Genomic DNA, 17,379 nt, shown 5'->3' with positions numbered 1-17,379 from the left:
TCCCTCTACAAAATGCTAACTTTAGAGGGTGAATAGTAATGCACACTGAAGTTTTCAGTTATTTTTTCCGATTTCTTGTTTGCTTCACAATAAAAAAAAAACAAATGTCCACAGTTGTAGGCATGTTATTTATATGAGCTAATGCAAACCTTCAAAAAAACAGTCAAATTCATGGTTGTGAGGGAGCAAAACTTGAAAAATGCCAAAGGGGTGAATAAATTTGCCAGCCACTGTATATAGCTGAAAGGTCTTTGTGTCAAAACGGCCTGAGGACAGGTTCACATTCCATTTAGGCTGGGGATAAGAACAAAAGGCCCCACACCACAGGACACACAATGGTCTTCCTGCCTTTTATGACCCCCCACAGCACATGTTCTATTTCTTTGATAACCTTTAGTACTATCCAGTGTTTGGGGATCAAATTGTGAGCTCAGTTATTCATATTACATGTAATTATCGATATTGTCCATGTTGGCTTTCAATACATTCACTCCTTACATAGAACCATAATGTAGACACGAAATTTACAGCAGATATAAGATGTGATTTTCACAAGTGTCCATTAACAGGTTAATAGTAAGTGACCTTCTGCTCCTCAGCCCTCCCCTGTGTACACGATATAAAGCCCACCCTTTTGAGCGGGACAATTGTAGTTTCGTTTCTTTCTTCATCTGTCCACCATGGCTTCTGCTGATCTGAGAGAAGAGCTGGGCTGCTCCATCTGTCTGAGCACTTATACAGATCCTGTAATGCTGAGATGTGGACACAACTTCTGCCGGGTCTGTATTGATCGTGTGCTGGATACACAGGAAGGGTCTGGAGTTTATTCCTGTCCTGAATGCGGAGAAGAATTTCAGCAGCGGCCGGCACTGATGAGGGGCTTTGCTCTTTGTAAGATTGTGAAGAATTTCGGGCAAACTGGGCAACATCAGGAGAAGATCACCGGGATCTGCTGCACTTACTGTGTGGACTCTCCGGTACCTGCTGTTAGATCCTGTCTACACTGTGAGGCTTCTCTGTGTGATAAACACCTGAGAGCTCACAGCAAATCAGCAGAACACGTCTTATCTGATCCCGGGACTTCTCTGGAGAAGAGGAAATGTTCTGTCCACAAGAAGATCCTGGAATATTACTGCACTGAGGACGCTTCTTGTATCTGTGTGTCCTGCAGTTTGGCCGGAGAACATCGGGGACATTGGGTGGAGATGGTGGATGAGGCCTCTGAGAAGAAGAAGGAGAAACTGAGAAATGTTCTCCATAAACTAATCACAAAGAGAGAGGAGACTGAGGAAAGAGTCCAGACTCTGGAGGAGAGCAGGAGAAAAGCTCAAGAAAAAGCAGCTGGAGAAGCCGAGAGAGTCACTGCCCTGTGTACAGACATGAGGAGACGGGTGGACCACCTGGAGAAGAAGTACCTGAGTGAGATCTCCAGGCAGGAAAAGGAAGAGTCACTGTCACTGTCTGCTCTGATCCATCAGCTGGAAATAAAGAAGGACGAGCTGTCCAGGAAGATGAGACACATTGAGGAGCTGTGTAACATGACGGATCCACTGACTGTCCTACAGGAACCAGACACCAGTGACTTGTGTGATCCTGAGGAGGAGGGAGGTGATGAGGACACAGGGGGACGTGATAAACAGCCCCATGATGGAGATGACCTGGATGTGGCTGTGATCTCACACACATTATGTGACCTAATAACAGGTATAAGGAGCGGGATCTATGTGGGGGGTCCTGCAGACATATTACTGGATGTAACCACAGCTGCTAATAATCTCCATATATCAAAGGATCTGAAAACTGCGACCTGGACAGAAGTGAAGCAGAAACGTCCAGAAACAGCAGAGAGATTCCAGTATTATCAGGTGATCAGCAGGAGGGGATTTACCTCAGGACGACATCACTGGGATGTGGAGAGTAGATCAGGGAGGTGGAGTTTGGGGATGTGTTACCCCAGTATGGACAGGAGGGGAGGTCGATCATACATTGGAAATGATAACAAGTCCTGGAGTTTGAGGAGATATTATAATCAGTACTCAGTGATACATGACAGTAAAGTGATCCGATTAACTGACAAGATCCCCAGTGATAGAGTCAGGATACGTCTGGATTATGGGGCCGGGCAGTTGTCCTTTTATGAGCTGTGTGACCCCATCAGACACTTACACACGTTCACTGCCGCCTTCTCCGAGCCCCTTCATGCTGCATTATGTGTATATAATGGTTGTTTGACAATAACAAAAACATGAGTGTCAGTGACGGTGATGATATCTATAGTCGGGTATGTAATTACTGAGACCTTTGGCCACAAGTTTCTAACCCCTTCCTGATATGGCCAATTTCTGTTTCTTTTGTTTTTTTCTCCCCTTCTTCTAATAACATTTTCATTTTTTTTCTGTCCACATAGATATATGGGGGGCTTGTTTTTTGCAGGACGAGTTGTACTTTTGAATTACACCATTCATTTTAACACATAGTGTAATGAAAAATGGAAAAAAAAAATCCAAGTGTGGTGAAGTTGTGAAAAAAACGGCAATTCTGGCATTGTATTTATGCTGTACATTTTGGGATAGATATGACATTTTGATCATTTCTTACAGCATTATTTTACGGTGTTGCAGCAACCAAAAAAAGGTGCAATTTTGGCATTTTTAATTTTTTTCTGTTTATTGCGTTTACCAATTGGTTTATTTTTATCTTTTGATAGATTGGACTTTTATGGATGTGGCTATATCACATATGTGTGTTTTAAATATTTTTATTATCTTTATTTTTAATGGGAAAAGAAGGGTGATTGAATTTCAAGATTTTCTTCTTTTATTTTTTCATAACCTTATTTTTTTTAATGTTTTTCCTATTTTTATTAGTTCCCTTATGGGTCTTGAACCTGTGATCATCTGATTGCTTATGCTGTATACAGAAATACCACAGTATTACTGCATATTGTAGAATTCATAGTCTACTTTACAGCCCGGCCACAAGAAGGGTTTCACAGGACCTCAGTGATGACCGACAGGAGGTCTTCAGTCGACCCTTGGATCTCATAGTAAGCCATCGGCGCCCTGCGATGGCGTCATGGGGGTTCCGATGGGTGCATACAATGACGAGCCCCCATGCTGACGCTGTGAAGAAGGTTCCATCTTTTTAAGTTCTTTTCATATAGCATATTTATGTTCTTGGTGTCATATTGATTGTACTTTACCTCCTACATGTTAAAGATCTGTTCCTTCTATTAACCCATTGTATGTTGATTAGAAATAAATCTGTATCAATAAATTGATGATAGATTTCTCAGCTCTGTCATTCTGGTCCCGTAATTCATTTTACCATGAACTCTTTACTTTCTGTATGTTATGTATCATATACAGGGCTGGCTTTAGCACCCGGTGGGCAAGTGCGGGGTCCGTGGACAAATAGGGAGCGGCACATTCTGCATTCCCCGGACTGCGAGTCGGCCGTTTTGACAGCCAGCACAGAGAAGCTGCAGTGCGCCGGCTCCCAGTGATCAATTGTACTCGCATCTTACAGACGCGAGTACAATTGAAGCTGTGACCGCTGGAACAGAACAACGCCAGCAGCGTGATCAGGTCATGTGATCATGCTGCTGATGTCACTCGCCGGCACCGCAGAGACACAGATGGGTGGTAAGTGCTCCAGTGGAGCTGAAGACACCAAACATTAAGTGCATAGGAGGAGGGGGGAGATTTAGAGTGGGGATGGGGCATATAATGCGTGTGGAGATATTTGGAGTGGGGATGGGGGCATGTAATGTGTGTCAGGATGGGGGTATTTAATGCATGTGAGGATGGGGGCATTTAATGTGTGTGGGGAGATTTGGAGTGGGGATGGGGGCATTTAATGAGTGTGGGGAGACTTGGAGTGGGGATGAGGGCATTTAATGTGGGGATGGGGTACTTAATGTAAGGGGGGAGATTTGGTGTGTAAATGGAGGATTTAATGTGTGGGGATTTGATGACACAAAATAAGGAGCAAAGAGGGAGATGCAGGGCCTGTATGAGGAAACAGTATGGGGGAATGGACGAGGAAACGGTATGGGGGGAATAAGTGAGTGGGCACAGAATAGAGACTGAGTAGTGGGGACGTAGCATGGGGGGACAGTGTAAGGGGACAGTATACCAAGGAGGGGGAGTGTGATGAGAGAGAACAATATAGAGACTGGGCCCTATAGGGAGGACACAGTGTGAGAGGACAGTGTGAAAAGGGTTCCAGTATGGAAAGGAGAAGTCAGTGTACCATAAAAGGGACAGTGTGGGGTCATATTTTGTGTAGACAATATAGTGAGGGCAATTATTTATTGAGGGGTTCAGTGTAGGGCAGATATTTTTATTCAGGAGCATTATAATGACACTGCTATCTTTAACCCCATTCTACCATCTAACGTACTATCCCGTCCATGTGCCCTGGGACTTAATTCCCATGGATGGGATAGTACGTCATGGGCGATCGGCCACGCTCACGGGGTAAGCGCGGCCGGGTATCAGCTGATTCTCCCAGCTGACACCTGGCAATAAGTGACAGGAGCGGTTACGGACCGCTCTCGACACTTTAACCCCCGGCACACTGTGATCAAACATGATTACAGCGTTACGGTGGCATAGGGAAGCATTACGCAGGGAGGGGGCTCCCTGCGTGCTTCCCTGAGACCCTCAGGACAATGAAATGTGATCGCATTGTTCTGAGGGCCTCCTCCCTGCAGGCACCCAAATCCAAGATGGCCGTGGGGTCCTCCCAGGTCCTGCAGGGAGGTGGCTTGTCAGTGCCTGTTGAAAGCAAGCTTCCTTTACTGCCTGTCAGATCGCTGATCTGACACAGTGCAGTGCAAAATGTCAGATCAGCGATCTGCACTATATAGTAATGTCCCATCCTGGGACAAAGAAATAAAAAAAAAAATTAACGTGTAAAATATTTTTTTTAAAAATCCTAAATAATGAAAAAAAAAATATTGTTCCAAAAAATACATTCTTATTTCATAAATAAAGAAAAAAATAAATAAAATTACACATATTTGGTATCACCGCGTCTCTAACGACCCGCCTTATAAAACATCCCACTAGTTAACCCCTTTAGTGAATCTCTTAAAAAAAGGCAAAAAAATAAAATGCTTTATCATCATACCGCCGAACAAAAAGTGGAATAACACGCTGTCCAAAAGATGAATATAAATAAACATGGTACCGCTGAAAACGTCATCTTGTCCCGCAAAAAACGAGTAACCATACAGTGTCATCAGTGAAAAAATAAAAAAGTTATAGCTCGCAGAATAAAGCGATCCAAAGAAAATTATTTTTAATATAAAATTGTTTTTATTGTATAAAAGCACCAAAACATTAAAAGTGATATGAGGTATCGCTGTAATCGTACTGACCCGAAGAATAAAAATGCTTTATCATTTTGCCAAACGCGGAATGGTGTAAACGCACCCCCAAAAGAAATTCATGAATTGCTGGTTTTCGTTCATTCTACCTCCCAAAAATCGTAAGAAAAAGTGATCAAAAGATGTGCCCGAAAATTGTACCAATAAAAACGTCAACTTGTCCTGCAAAAAATAAGACCTCATATGACTCTGTGGGTCAAAATATGGACTCTCAAAATGTGGTGATGCAAAAACTATATTTTGCAATAAAAAGCGTCTTTTAGCGTGTGACAGCTTCCAAACATAGAAACCCGTTATAAAGAGTAAATCAAACCCCCCTTTATCAACCCCTTAGTTAGGGAAAATAATAAAAAAATGTATTTATTTCCATTTCCCATTAGGGTTAGGGCTAAAGTTAGGGTTTGGGTTGGGACTAAAGTTAGGGTTAGGGCTAGGCTTGCATTAGGGTTGGTGCTAAAGTTAGGGTTAGGTTTGTGGTTAGGGTGAGGAGTGTGTTGGGGTTAGGGTTGGAGTTAGAATTGGGGGGTTTCCATAGTTTAGGCACATCAGGGGCTATCCAAACGTTCTGTGTTGAAATTGTCAAACGGTGCTCCTTCCCTTCCGAGCTCTGCCATGCGCCCAAACAGTGGTTTACCCCCACATATGGGGTATCAGCATACTCAGGACAAATTGGACAACAACTTTTGGGGTCAAATTTCTCCTGTTACCCTTTGGAAAATAAAAATTGGGGACTAAAAGATCATGTTTGTGGAAAAAATGATTTTTTTATTTTCACATCAGGGCATTATAAACTTCTGTAAAGCACTCAGGGATTCAAAGTGCTCACCACACATCTAGATAAGTTCCCTGAGGTGGGTCTAGTTTCCAAAATGGGGTCACTTGTGGGGGGTTTCCACTGTTTAGGCACATCAGGGGCTCTCCAAATGCGACATGACACCCGCAGACCATTCTATCAAAGTCTGTATTCCAAAACGTCACTACTTCCCTTCCGAGCCCCAACGTGTGCCAATACAGTAGTTTTCTCCCAAATATGGGTTATCGGCGTACTCAGGAAAAATTAGACAACATCTTTTGGGGTCCAATTACTCCTGTTACTCTTGGGAAAATAAAAATTGGGGACTAAAAGATCATGTTTGTGGAAAAAATGTTTTTTTCATTTTCACGCTCGGGCGTTATAAGCTTTAGTGAAACACCTGGGGGTGCAAAGTTCTCACCACACATCTAGACAAGTTCCTTGGGGGGGTCTAGTTTCCAAAATGCATTGAAAAAGTCAAATGGTGCTCCTTCCCTTCCGTGCTCTGCCATGCGCCCAAACAATGGTTTACCCCCACATATGGGGTATCGGTGTACTCAGGAGAAATTGGACCCCAAACATTATTGTGCAATTTGTCCCATTACCCTTGGGAAAATAAAAAACATTGTACCTGAAGTAATTTTTTTGTGAAAAAAAGTGAAATGTTCATTTTTTTAAACATTCAAAACATTCCTGTGATGCACCTGAAAGGTTAATAAACTTCTTGAATGTGGTTTTGAGTACCTTGAGGGGCGCAGTTTTTAGAATGAATGGTGTCACTTTTGGGTATTTTCTTTCATATAGAGCCTTCAAATTGACTTCAAATGTGATGTGGTCCCTAAAAAAAATGATGTTGTAAAAATGAGGAATCGCTGGTCAAATTTTAACCCTTTTAACTTCCTAACAAAAAAAATAATAAACATGTGGGAAATGTTACTTCTTAAGTATTTTGTGTGACATATCTGTGTCATTTAAGGGCATTAAAATTCAAAGTTGGAACATTGCAAAATTTTTGCCAAATTTCAGGGGTTTTTTTCACATATAAACACAAGTTATATCAAAGAAATTGTACCACTATCATGAAGTACAATATGTCACGAGAAAACAATGTCAGAATCACCAGGATCCATGGAAGCGTTCCAGAGTTATAACCTCATAAAGGGACAGTGGCCAGAACTGTAAAAATTGGCCTGGTCATTAACATGCAAACCACCCTCAGGGGTTAAGGGCATCCTGTGGGGATGTGCTGCAGAAAACCGGAGAAGATGGAAGGCTGCAGAGACGAGCTGTGGATGAGAAAACTCATTATGGGGTCTGGACAAGATGAAGAAAAGGAGTACGACTCCATAGACGACGCCATCTATAAGGTACCTGAAAGTAAATGTTTTTTGTGATACTAATTGTCATGTTTTTATTTGTTAGAAGCATTAACCCCTTAGTAACAGAGCCAATATGCAGCTTAATGACTGGGCCAATTTTTACCATTCTGCCCACTGCCACTTTATGAGGTTATAACTCTGGAACACTTTAACGGATCCCGCTGATTCTGATATTTTTTTTTCGTGACATATTGTACTTTATGTTAGTGGTAAAATTTTATTTTATTTTACTAACATTTTACTTCAGAACCAATTTTTCTTATTTTTGCAAGTGTTAAAAGAGAAAATGAACCACAAAATTTGTTGTGCAATTTCTCCTGAATACGCCGATACCCCGTATGTGGGGATAAACCACTGTTTGGACGCACAGCATAGCTTGGAAGGGAAGGAGCGCCATTTGACTTTTTCAATTAAGAATTGGCTGGAATTGAGATTGGACACCATGTCGCATTTGGAGAGACCCTGATGTGCTTAAACAGTGGAAACCCCCACAAGTGACACCATTTTGGAAACTAGACTGTTATGAATGAGTCACCGGAGGAGGAGAAAACAAAAATAGAAGCTAAGTCCAGAAAACTGGAGAGGTTGGTAGCTATCGGATTGCAGACCCCTGATCCTATACACCACAACTAATAGTAGCCGTGGGGGGTTCCGACGGTGCCCTAGACCCCTCGTCACAGCCGGAGAACTACATAAGCCTAAAGAAGGAAAGGGGAAATCTAAACTGCCCCAGAGCAGACCCCAAAGCAATAGACAGCCCCCAACATGTATTGTCGGTGAAAAACAGATGAAAACACAAACACAGACAGAAAGACAGGCTGAGCAAACGATGGGGCCCAACTAACTAGATAGGACAGGACAGAAAAGATGCTGGCTGCAATCCGCAAAAAACCCTACCAAAAATGTCCCAACCGTCTGATAGGGAAAAAGGCCCTGAAGTCGCTAGACTTCAAAATCACTATATCAGCACTCAGGTATATTCTGAAAACAGAGCAAAGAGATCAACTGATCAGCGACAAAAATGGAATTCAGCCAGTCCCAACCAGGACTGGCTGAATACAAACACTAAGGAAACCAGACAAAATCTCATGGAATAATAGCAGGGCAAAAACTTAGCTTTTAGTAGACAGGAACTAAGCTGGATGCAAGAGCTCAGAGCAGAAAGGATCACCAGCAGCCCTGCAGGGCGTCGGCTGCCTTATATCCACTCAGAAATTCCAGATGTCCAATCACACTCCGCCTGTTCAGATGACAGGTTCTTCCCATCCCAATCAATTTCACTACCTCTCTTCACCAGCAGAGAAAGTTCATCAGACATCAAAGGTGAAGGGGAGAATGAACTCACAACACTAGACTGTGGCGCCCCCAGGAGTATGGCCGCCACAGTGGCTTTGCCTTCCTCCATGGAGGGTAATGCCAGGCTTGGAAGCAGTGAAGGGTCTCTCTCGCAGTTAACCTATACATGCAACACAGTTCCACTCCAGGCCAGCAGGGGGGACTCTGAACCGGAATTGAAGGGAGGAGTGCTCTCTGAGGGCCAAGAGGAAGGAGTGGTTAGTTAGTGGGAGGAGGGTGAAGTGTGCAGACGTGTGGAGAGAAGATGGAGGTTGAACTGAGGAAAGAGAGCTCCCTCCCAGTGAGAGTGCATGAACTGGAGCCTGGTCTCCACGGTTGTACGGATGCTAATGGTCCTGCAACAGACACCAGAGGAGTAGGAGGCTGTAAATGCCCTACCCCCATCTAAGACTCGGAGGCACAACAGCACGGAGGGAGCCAAGAGAGGAATAGCGGCTATTGCTGTCTGCCATACGAGGAGTGCTAGTAGAAGAGAATTAGGAGGAACTTCAGTGTAACTGAGTACTAGGAGTACTTCACTCAAATAAGCGCTAGGGAAGGAGACTGCACAGCCCATCTGCTGAGAGAGAATCCTGAGCTGCTTCCAGGCCAGCCTGCTCCGGTACCATCTGTAATCAGGACCCTGGACTGCATTTATCAAGTAAAGGTACAGAAATTGCACCCTGCTGTGTCTTTGTCTGCTTCCTACACCTCCGGCATGGCTACATCCCCGTGCCAACCACATCTACACTGCCCTGGGACTACAGCTTCACCTGTGGGGAGCTTTTACATCTTTGCTGCACCATACTATCCGTCCCAGTGGATCTGCATCCAGCGTCGGCTTAACATCTCACTTGCCGAACACCACAGGTGGCGTCACAAACTATTCCATTAACTACATTCCGCCATTCAAACTTCCCCTATTAATTGGGCGCCCAGGGCCACGGACCGGGTCACCGCTGTTGTGACACGTCCCACTGACACCGGCCCGGTACCGAGTACCCCACAGCCCTGGGAGGGCGACCCAAGACCCCTTAGGGAAATTATCTAGATGTGTGGTGAGCACTTTGAGCCCCCAAGTGCTTCACAGAAGTTTATAACGCAGAGCCGTGAAAATAAAAAAAATATTTTCCACCCCAAAATTTCACAAGGGTAACAGGAGAATTTGGACCCCAAAAGTTGTTGTGAAATTTGTCCCGAGTACGCTAATACCCCATATGTGGGGTTAAACCACTGTTTGGGTGCACGGTAGAGCTCAGAAGGGAGGGAGCACCGTTTGACTTTTTGAACTTAAAATTGGCTAGAATCAATGGTGGCACCATGTCGCATTTGGAGACCCTCTGCTGTACCTAAACAGTGGAAACCCCCCAATTCTAACTCCATCCCTAACCCCAACACACCCCTAACTCTAATCCCAACCCTAATCCCAACCCTAACCATAACTAACCACAAACCTAACCCTTACACATCCCTAATGCTAATCCCAAACCTAATCCCAACTCTAATCCCAGCATTAACCCTAACCCTAAAACTTTAGTGCAACTCACTTTAGCCTATCCCTAACCCTAAAACTTTAGCCCAACTCACTTTAGCCTAACCCTAACCCTAAAACTTTAGCCCAACTAACTTTAGCCTAACTCTAACCCTAATGGGAAAATGGAAATAAATATATTTTCTTTATTTTATTATTTTTCCCTAACCCCCGGCAGCCGAGACCCCAGAGAAAATGAGACTACAGTCATTCTATGTTACTGCAGACTTCAAAATTCTCACAGTGCTCACTGCACGCTGTCAGGATTCTCTCGTGCTGGTGATTTACATACATGTGGTCACATACTGACTAGACGTGTGGCCTCACTCAATGTAAATGAATGTAGCGGTGCCAGGCACGTCTAGTCGGAATGTGGCCAGAAGTATACATATCACATACTTGTGCTGACATGACCGTCCACCGGCAAGGGAGAATCCTAAAAGTGTGCAGTGCATTCATTGTGAGAATTCAGAAACCTGCACTGTCAGGATTCAGCTCTGCAGGTTCCAGTAGTCATCACATGGACACTTCATTCATAAGCGACTTTCATACTTATGGTCCTGTGACAACGAGCTTCTCTTCCTGCTTCTCTCAGTTTTTCACTGATCATTGAGAGCATTGGAGGAGCAGCTCGTCGGTACTGTGCTGTTCCATGCATGTTTCTAGTTAAAGAAATGTATTTATGTTTTTTCGCTTGTCTCTGCTGCCATCTACTGGCCAGACCATTTAGTTCCTCGGTCTTTCCTTGTTCAGCCTATGGGGAGGGGCTTCTCTTCAGCCTTTTCTCTTCCTGTTTGCTCAGTCATCGGCAGACATCTTACCTGAGAGAACTGTTCTCCCTCATGAGCTGAGGAAGCAAAGTCTTTTGACCCGCAAGTAGCGACTCCAGAGACAAGCTCCATGCAAGAGACTCAGTGTAATGTTTGAATCGTTATCTACGGAATAAACCAACATTGTTCTTCATCACAACGCGTGTATGCTTATCTGAGAAGCTGCTAAGGGTCATGTCTGCCTCGCTTATTGGATACACAAAGGTAGGAACTTCTCTCACTTACATGTCTGCATACCTTTAATCGCCATTAAGTGGGGACAGAACAGTCAAAAGACTAGCTTGCCGGCCCATACAAGTCAGAAGACTACTTTTAAAGCTCATAAGCAGCTAGAAAACCTCCTTATAGCCCAGCACCCCAGCTACAGATCTCCATCTGCCCCGTCTCCCTATGTGTAATCTGCCCAGCAACAAGCCTCGCACACCAGTCTGCCTGCAGCAGTGCACGTCTGGACAAGCCTAGAAGTAGCTCCACCACCTGCCACATCTTGCAATAACTCTGCTCGTACTGTTAATGAGGACTGTCTATGCACCTGCTGTTTCCTTCTGGCCACATCGCTCCTAAAGGCCTGCAGTACTCCATACCTCATTACCGCGCATTAGCGATCCGCGAACCCCCAAGTTCGCCAAAGCCACTCTGGGAATCTCATCCGGGACCTCCCGCAGAGCCGCACAGCGATTTTCGGACCCCGATTCAAAAGTTGAATTTTTTAAAGAGACAGTACACCTTTATTCAAAATGGCCGAAAAAGACCTCGGACAGGTCCCTACTGCTGAAACAGTGCAAATACAACCTGATACCGTCCACGATGAAGCCCAGGAGGCAGACCCTACATCTCAAGCAGACCAAGTCACCCGACCAAAACGTTCTGCCAAACCAACTATAAAGGTGCTTGAAAACTATCACAATATGAAAGATGAGCTATGTGATCACCTGGAAGAACAGTGGGAATGCGTCACCTCTTATATGTCAAGACTCGAATCCTCATCAGGCAACGCCGCAAGCTTGCAATCCGTCATGGAGCGGCTGAACACCGCCCATGAAAGGTACAAGAGACTATCAGCAAAGTACATCGCTCTTCTAAAAGATTTTAATTCTGATGAAGCTCTTCCAGACCTCAGTGAGGCGCTAGAGACGGACAAGGAGAGAGACGCCAAGGTCCAACATGCCATAAACAAGGCTGAACACCGTATCTCTCACCTGCAAGAAACCAGGTCACACCGATCGACTTCATCTAAACGTTCCTCTCGGTCATCCAGGGCATCGTCCTCAAGAAGTTCAACCATGAGCGACAGGATACTAGAGGCCCGCATAAAGGCAGAGGAATCCAGAGTGAGACGTTCTTTCACTGAGAGAGAAGCTAAGGCAGAGGCAAAAAGGGCAGAAGCAGACATGGAAGCAAAAAGGGCAGAAGTGGAAGCCAAGAGAGCAGAAGTGGAAGCAAAAAGGGCAGAAGTGGAAGCCAAGAGAGCAGAAGCAGAAGCGGAGGCTCAGCTGAAGATTCTTCGGTCACAGATGGAAGAGGAGGTCGCATTAGCTAAAGTGAGACTACTTGAGCAGGCGTTGATCCAAGGTCCTGATGCAGCTAACTTGCCACCACTGGAATCAGACGATCCAGTCAATCGCACGAAAGACTATGTACTAAACCAGCTACCTGTAGCAACCCCGGTCTACAGTACCGTCCAAGTCGACGACAACAAAACCTCCAACGTACTCCCAGAGATACCTTCTCAAACACAGTCACCACAAGATGGCAACCAAGTGTTTCCTGACCCACCTTTACAACTCAAGCGGTATTCGTCAGATTCTTCAAGGGCTAAACCACAGCTCAACCCTGCAGCAACATCATTCTATCCGGGAACAGCTCATCCATTCACACCAGGCGGCCCATACGCCCCAGGGGCATCACGAGTCGTCGTGGCAACGAGTGGTGAGAAGTCGGATATGTCCGAGTTCGCCAGGTTCATGGTGAGCAGAGAGCTAATCAACACCAGTCTTACGAAGTTTGATGATCGTGCAGAGAGCTACAGGGCCTGGAAAGCAACCTTTAAGGCAGCCATCGCCAATCTCAACCTAACTGAAGAACAGGAACTTGACCTCCTGATAAAGTGGTTAGGTCCAAGCTCTTCAACCCGCGTCAGGAGCCTCAGAGCGGTCCACGTGGGACAAGCAGAAGCAGGTCTCGCTGCCGCATGGCAAAGGTTGGAACGCACCTTTGGCAGCGCAGAGGCAATAGAGAAAGCCCTATTCAAGAGACTGCAGGATTTCCAAAAGATCAACCTTAAAGACGTCCACAAGCTGCAAGACCTAAGTGACCTGCTAATGGAGCTGGAGCTCGCCAAAAGAGACCCTCGTCTGTCTGGGCTGTGCTATCTGGATTCAGCCCATGGAGTAAACCCGATCGTGGTGAAGCTGCCATACAGCCTGCAGGAAAAGTGGGCAATGTCAGTATCAAGATACAAAGGAGTGAACGACGTTACCTTCCCTCCATTCATCCACTTCTGCAGGTTCATCGATGAACAGGCCCAGATGAGGAATGACCCCAGCCTTGACTTCCTAGAGTCCAACGCTTCGACAGCCGCACCAACTCCTGCGCCAAGGTATGAAAACACCACATACAAACGCAGAGACACTAAGAGAGCTGTGAGTGTTAGGAAGACCGAGCTACCGTCACCTGCAACGCCCACAGACGAACAGAACATCGTCTCATCACGAGATAAATCCTTTAATCGTGAATGTCCCATCCACAAGAAGCCACACTCGTTGACCAAGTGCAAAGGGTTTAGATCCAAAACCCTACAGGAGCGCAAGGAGATCCTCACAGAGCTCGGGGTTTGCTTCAAATGCTGCGCATCACTTGAGCACATGGCCAAGGACTGCAAATCCACAGTCAAGTGTGGGGAGTGCCACAGCGAAAAGCATGTTTCAGCCATGCACTCAACCCGAATAGCTAGAGACACACCGGCTGCAGTCGCCACTGCTCCCGCTCCAAGTCATGGCGGGGAGCCACAGAATCAGACCGACACCGCCACAACTGTCTCCTGCTCATGCTCAGAAGTATGTGGAGAGGGCCGCATGGAGAAATGTTGCGCCCGAATATGCCTCATCAAGGTTTACCCCGAAGGACATGCAGAAAAGGCAATGAAGGTGTATGCCATCATAGACGACCAAAGCAACCGGTCCCTGGCAGGAGCCAAATTCTTTGAAGCCTTCGGAATTAGTGGACCATCAGAGCCCTACACCTTGAACACCTGCTCAGGCCGCATAGAGACTAGCGGCAGAAGAGCCCAGGGATTCATCGCTTCTCCTATCAACGGGAAGACTGAAATACCTCTGCCAACGCTAGTTGAATGTGACCAAATACCCAGCCATAGGAGTGAAATTCCTACCCCAGAAGCTGTACTTCATCAGCCGCACCTGAAGCACCTCGCAAGCGTCATCCCACCTATGGACAACAACGCGGAGATTCTACTCCTGCTCGGCAGAGACAACCTGAGGGTACACAAGGTGCGACAACAGTGCAACGGACCTGACTACGCACCATACGCCCAGAGACTGGACCTCGGATGGGTAGTCATAGGAAACGTGTGCGTTGATCGATCAGAAATCGACTCCTTCAGGACCTACGTCCATGGAGACGGACGCACAACCTGCCTAAGGCCATGTCCTCATCACTATGAAGTGAAAGAGAAGCCCCCAGACTCAATACAGCTGCCTGACATCGCTTCTTCTCTGCGTACCGACAACTTAGGAAGATCAGTCTTTCACATCACCAAGGACGACGATAAAGTAGCCTTGTCAGTGGAGGACAGAGAATTAATCGACATAATGGACCGTGAGTTCTCTAAGGACAAAACCGACCACTGGGTCTCTCCATTACCCTTCCGATCCACCAGGGTAAGACTGCCAAACAACCGAGACCAAGCTCAGAACAGATTCAACTCTCTTCAACGTTCAATGAACCACAAACCTGAAATGAGGGAGCATATTGTCGCCTTTATGGACAGAATATTTCGCAACAACCACGCGGAACCCGCTCCTCCCGTGAAGAAGAACGAAGAGTGCTGGTATCTGCCTTCATTTGGTGTCTACCACCCATGGAAACCGAACCAAATCAGGGTTGTCTTTGACTCCAGCGCCAAACATGGAGGCGTATCACTCAACGATGTCCTCCTCACAGGTCCCAACCTGACGAACAACTTAGTAGGAGTGTTGCTGAGGTTCAGGAAAGAACTCGTCGCCATCACTGCCGATATCGAACAGATGTTCCACTGTTTCCTAGTCAGGGAGGACCACCGGAACTTCCTCAGATTCCTGTGGTTCAAGGACAACGACACCAACAAAGAGATGGTGGAATACCGAATGAGAGTCCATGTCTTCGGGAACAGCCCTTCACCCGCAGTAGCAACCTACGGTCTCCGAAGGACCGCATCAGAGGGAGAGTCTGAGTATGGCACAGACGCAAGAGACTTCGTTGAAAGAGACTTCTATGTAGACGACGGGCTCAAATCACTGCCCACTGAAGAAGCAGCCATTGATTTGCTCAAGAGGACCCAAGGTATGCTGGCCCAGGCAAGGCTCAGGCTTCATAAAATCGCTTCAAACAGCCCGACCGTAATGAGAGCCTTTGATTCGGGTGATCACGCCCCTGGATTCAAGGACATTGACTTGGGGCTAGACAGCCCACCCGTGCAGAGGAGCCTAGGCATCAGATGGGATCTCGCAGCCGACTCCTTCGGGTTTCAAGTGAATTGCTCGGACAAACCGTTCACAAAACGTGGTGTCCTCTCCATAGTGAACAGCTTATTTGACCCGCTGGGGTTCGTGGCGCCCATCACCATACAAGGCAAATCCTTGTTGAGACAACTATCTGAAACTGTCAAGGATTGGGATACCCCGCTCCCCTCCGACAAAGAGAAAAAATGGGAAACTTGGAAACAGTCGTTGTGCGGATTGAACAATATTCACATCCCGAGATGCTACACCAAAATCTCCCTTGCCTCTAGCGGAAGGAAAGAACTCCACGTCTTTTCAGACGCCTCCACAGAAGCCATAGCGGCGGTTGCATACCTGAAGGTGATGGACGCCAGCGGGCAAAGCTACGTCGGATTGGTGTTCGGCAAGGCGAAGCTAGCCCCGAAGCCCGACCACACCATTCCCAGACTCGAACTCTGTGGAGCCGTCTTGGCAGTGGAAATTGCTGACTTCATACTACAAGAACTGTGTATCGAAATAGATGAGGTCCAATTCTACACCGACAGCAAGGTCGTTTTGGGTTACATCTACAATACATTGAGACGATTCTACGTGTATGTCAGTAACCGCATCGAAAGGATCAGGAGATCCTCCAAACCGGAACAATGGCGTTACGTACCATCGGAGCTGAATCCAGCAGATCTTGCAACCAGACCCATGTCTATATCTTCTTTCGTTAACTCTTCTTGGCTTACAGGTCCAGAGTTCCTGCTGAGACAGTCAGAAGAAGGTGTCCAGGAAGACTTCAGCATCCTAGATCCAGACAACGATCCAGATGTCCGAACTGAGGTCCATACCCTGACCACCAGTGCTGAGAAAACATCCAACCTCGGCTGCCAACGTTTTGAACGTTTCTCCAGCTGGTTAAGACTCGTCAGGACTGTTGCCAGGTTAGTGCACATCGCCAGATGTTATCGTGCAGACTTTAAAGACAAGGACTGTCATCGCTGGCATGTATGCCACAGACCTCTTTCTGCTGAGGATATCTCCCGTAGTGAGTCCCTCATTATACGCCACCTCCAACAGAGCGAATTCGCCACCGAATGGAAGTGCTTAAATAACAAACAGCAGATTCCATTAAGAAGCCCCCTCGCCAATTTAAACCCAGTAATGGACAGCTTCGGCTTACTGAGGGTTGGCGGTCGTTTAAGCCAGGCTCGTTTCGGTGTCGCAGAGCAAAATCCTCTCATCATTCCCAACAAACACCACGTTACAGTCTTACTGATCCGTCATCATCATGAAAGGACTGACTGGCCTCTGGGACTTGTTACCAGGACACTGCCTAGCCAGGACGGCAACGTGCGGAAGGTGGAGCTGAGGGTCTTTAGGAAGGGTGAGACGAAGATCTTTGCGAGGCCAATC

At 46.3% G+C, this 17,379-nt stretch overlaps 1 protein-coding gene across 1 annotated transcript in view; it reads left to right on the top strand.

Annotated features, from left to right (window-relative positions):
* The first annotated feature begins 679 nt into the window (after positions 1 to 679).
* Positions 680 to 17,379, top strand: part of LOC141083704 (uncharacterized) — a 42,024-nt gene continuing 25,324 nt past the window's right edge. The window contains exon 1 of the mRNA XM_073568097.1: positions 680 to 2,234. Coding sequence (XP_073424198.1) covers positions 681 to 2,234 — 1,554 coding nt within the window. The 5' untranslated portion in view covers position 680. The remainder of the gene's footprint in view (positions 2,235 to 17,379) is intronic.

This window comes from Dendrobates tinctorius, unplaced genomic scaffold (assembly GCF_039654945.1).
Source record: "Dendrobates tinctorius isolate UK_male_01 unplaced genomic scaffold, ASM3965494v1 ptg000020l, whole genome shotgun sequence".
Lineage (NCBI taxonomy): Eukaryota > Metazoa > Chordata > Amphibia > Anura > Dendrobatidae > Dendrobates > Dendrobates tinctorius.
Note: the sequence above shows the minus strand (reverse complement) of the source record. Positions and strands in the feature narration are given on the sequence as shown.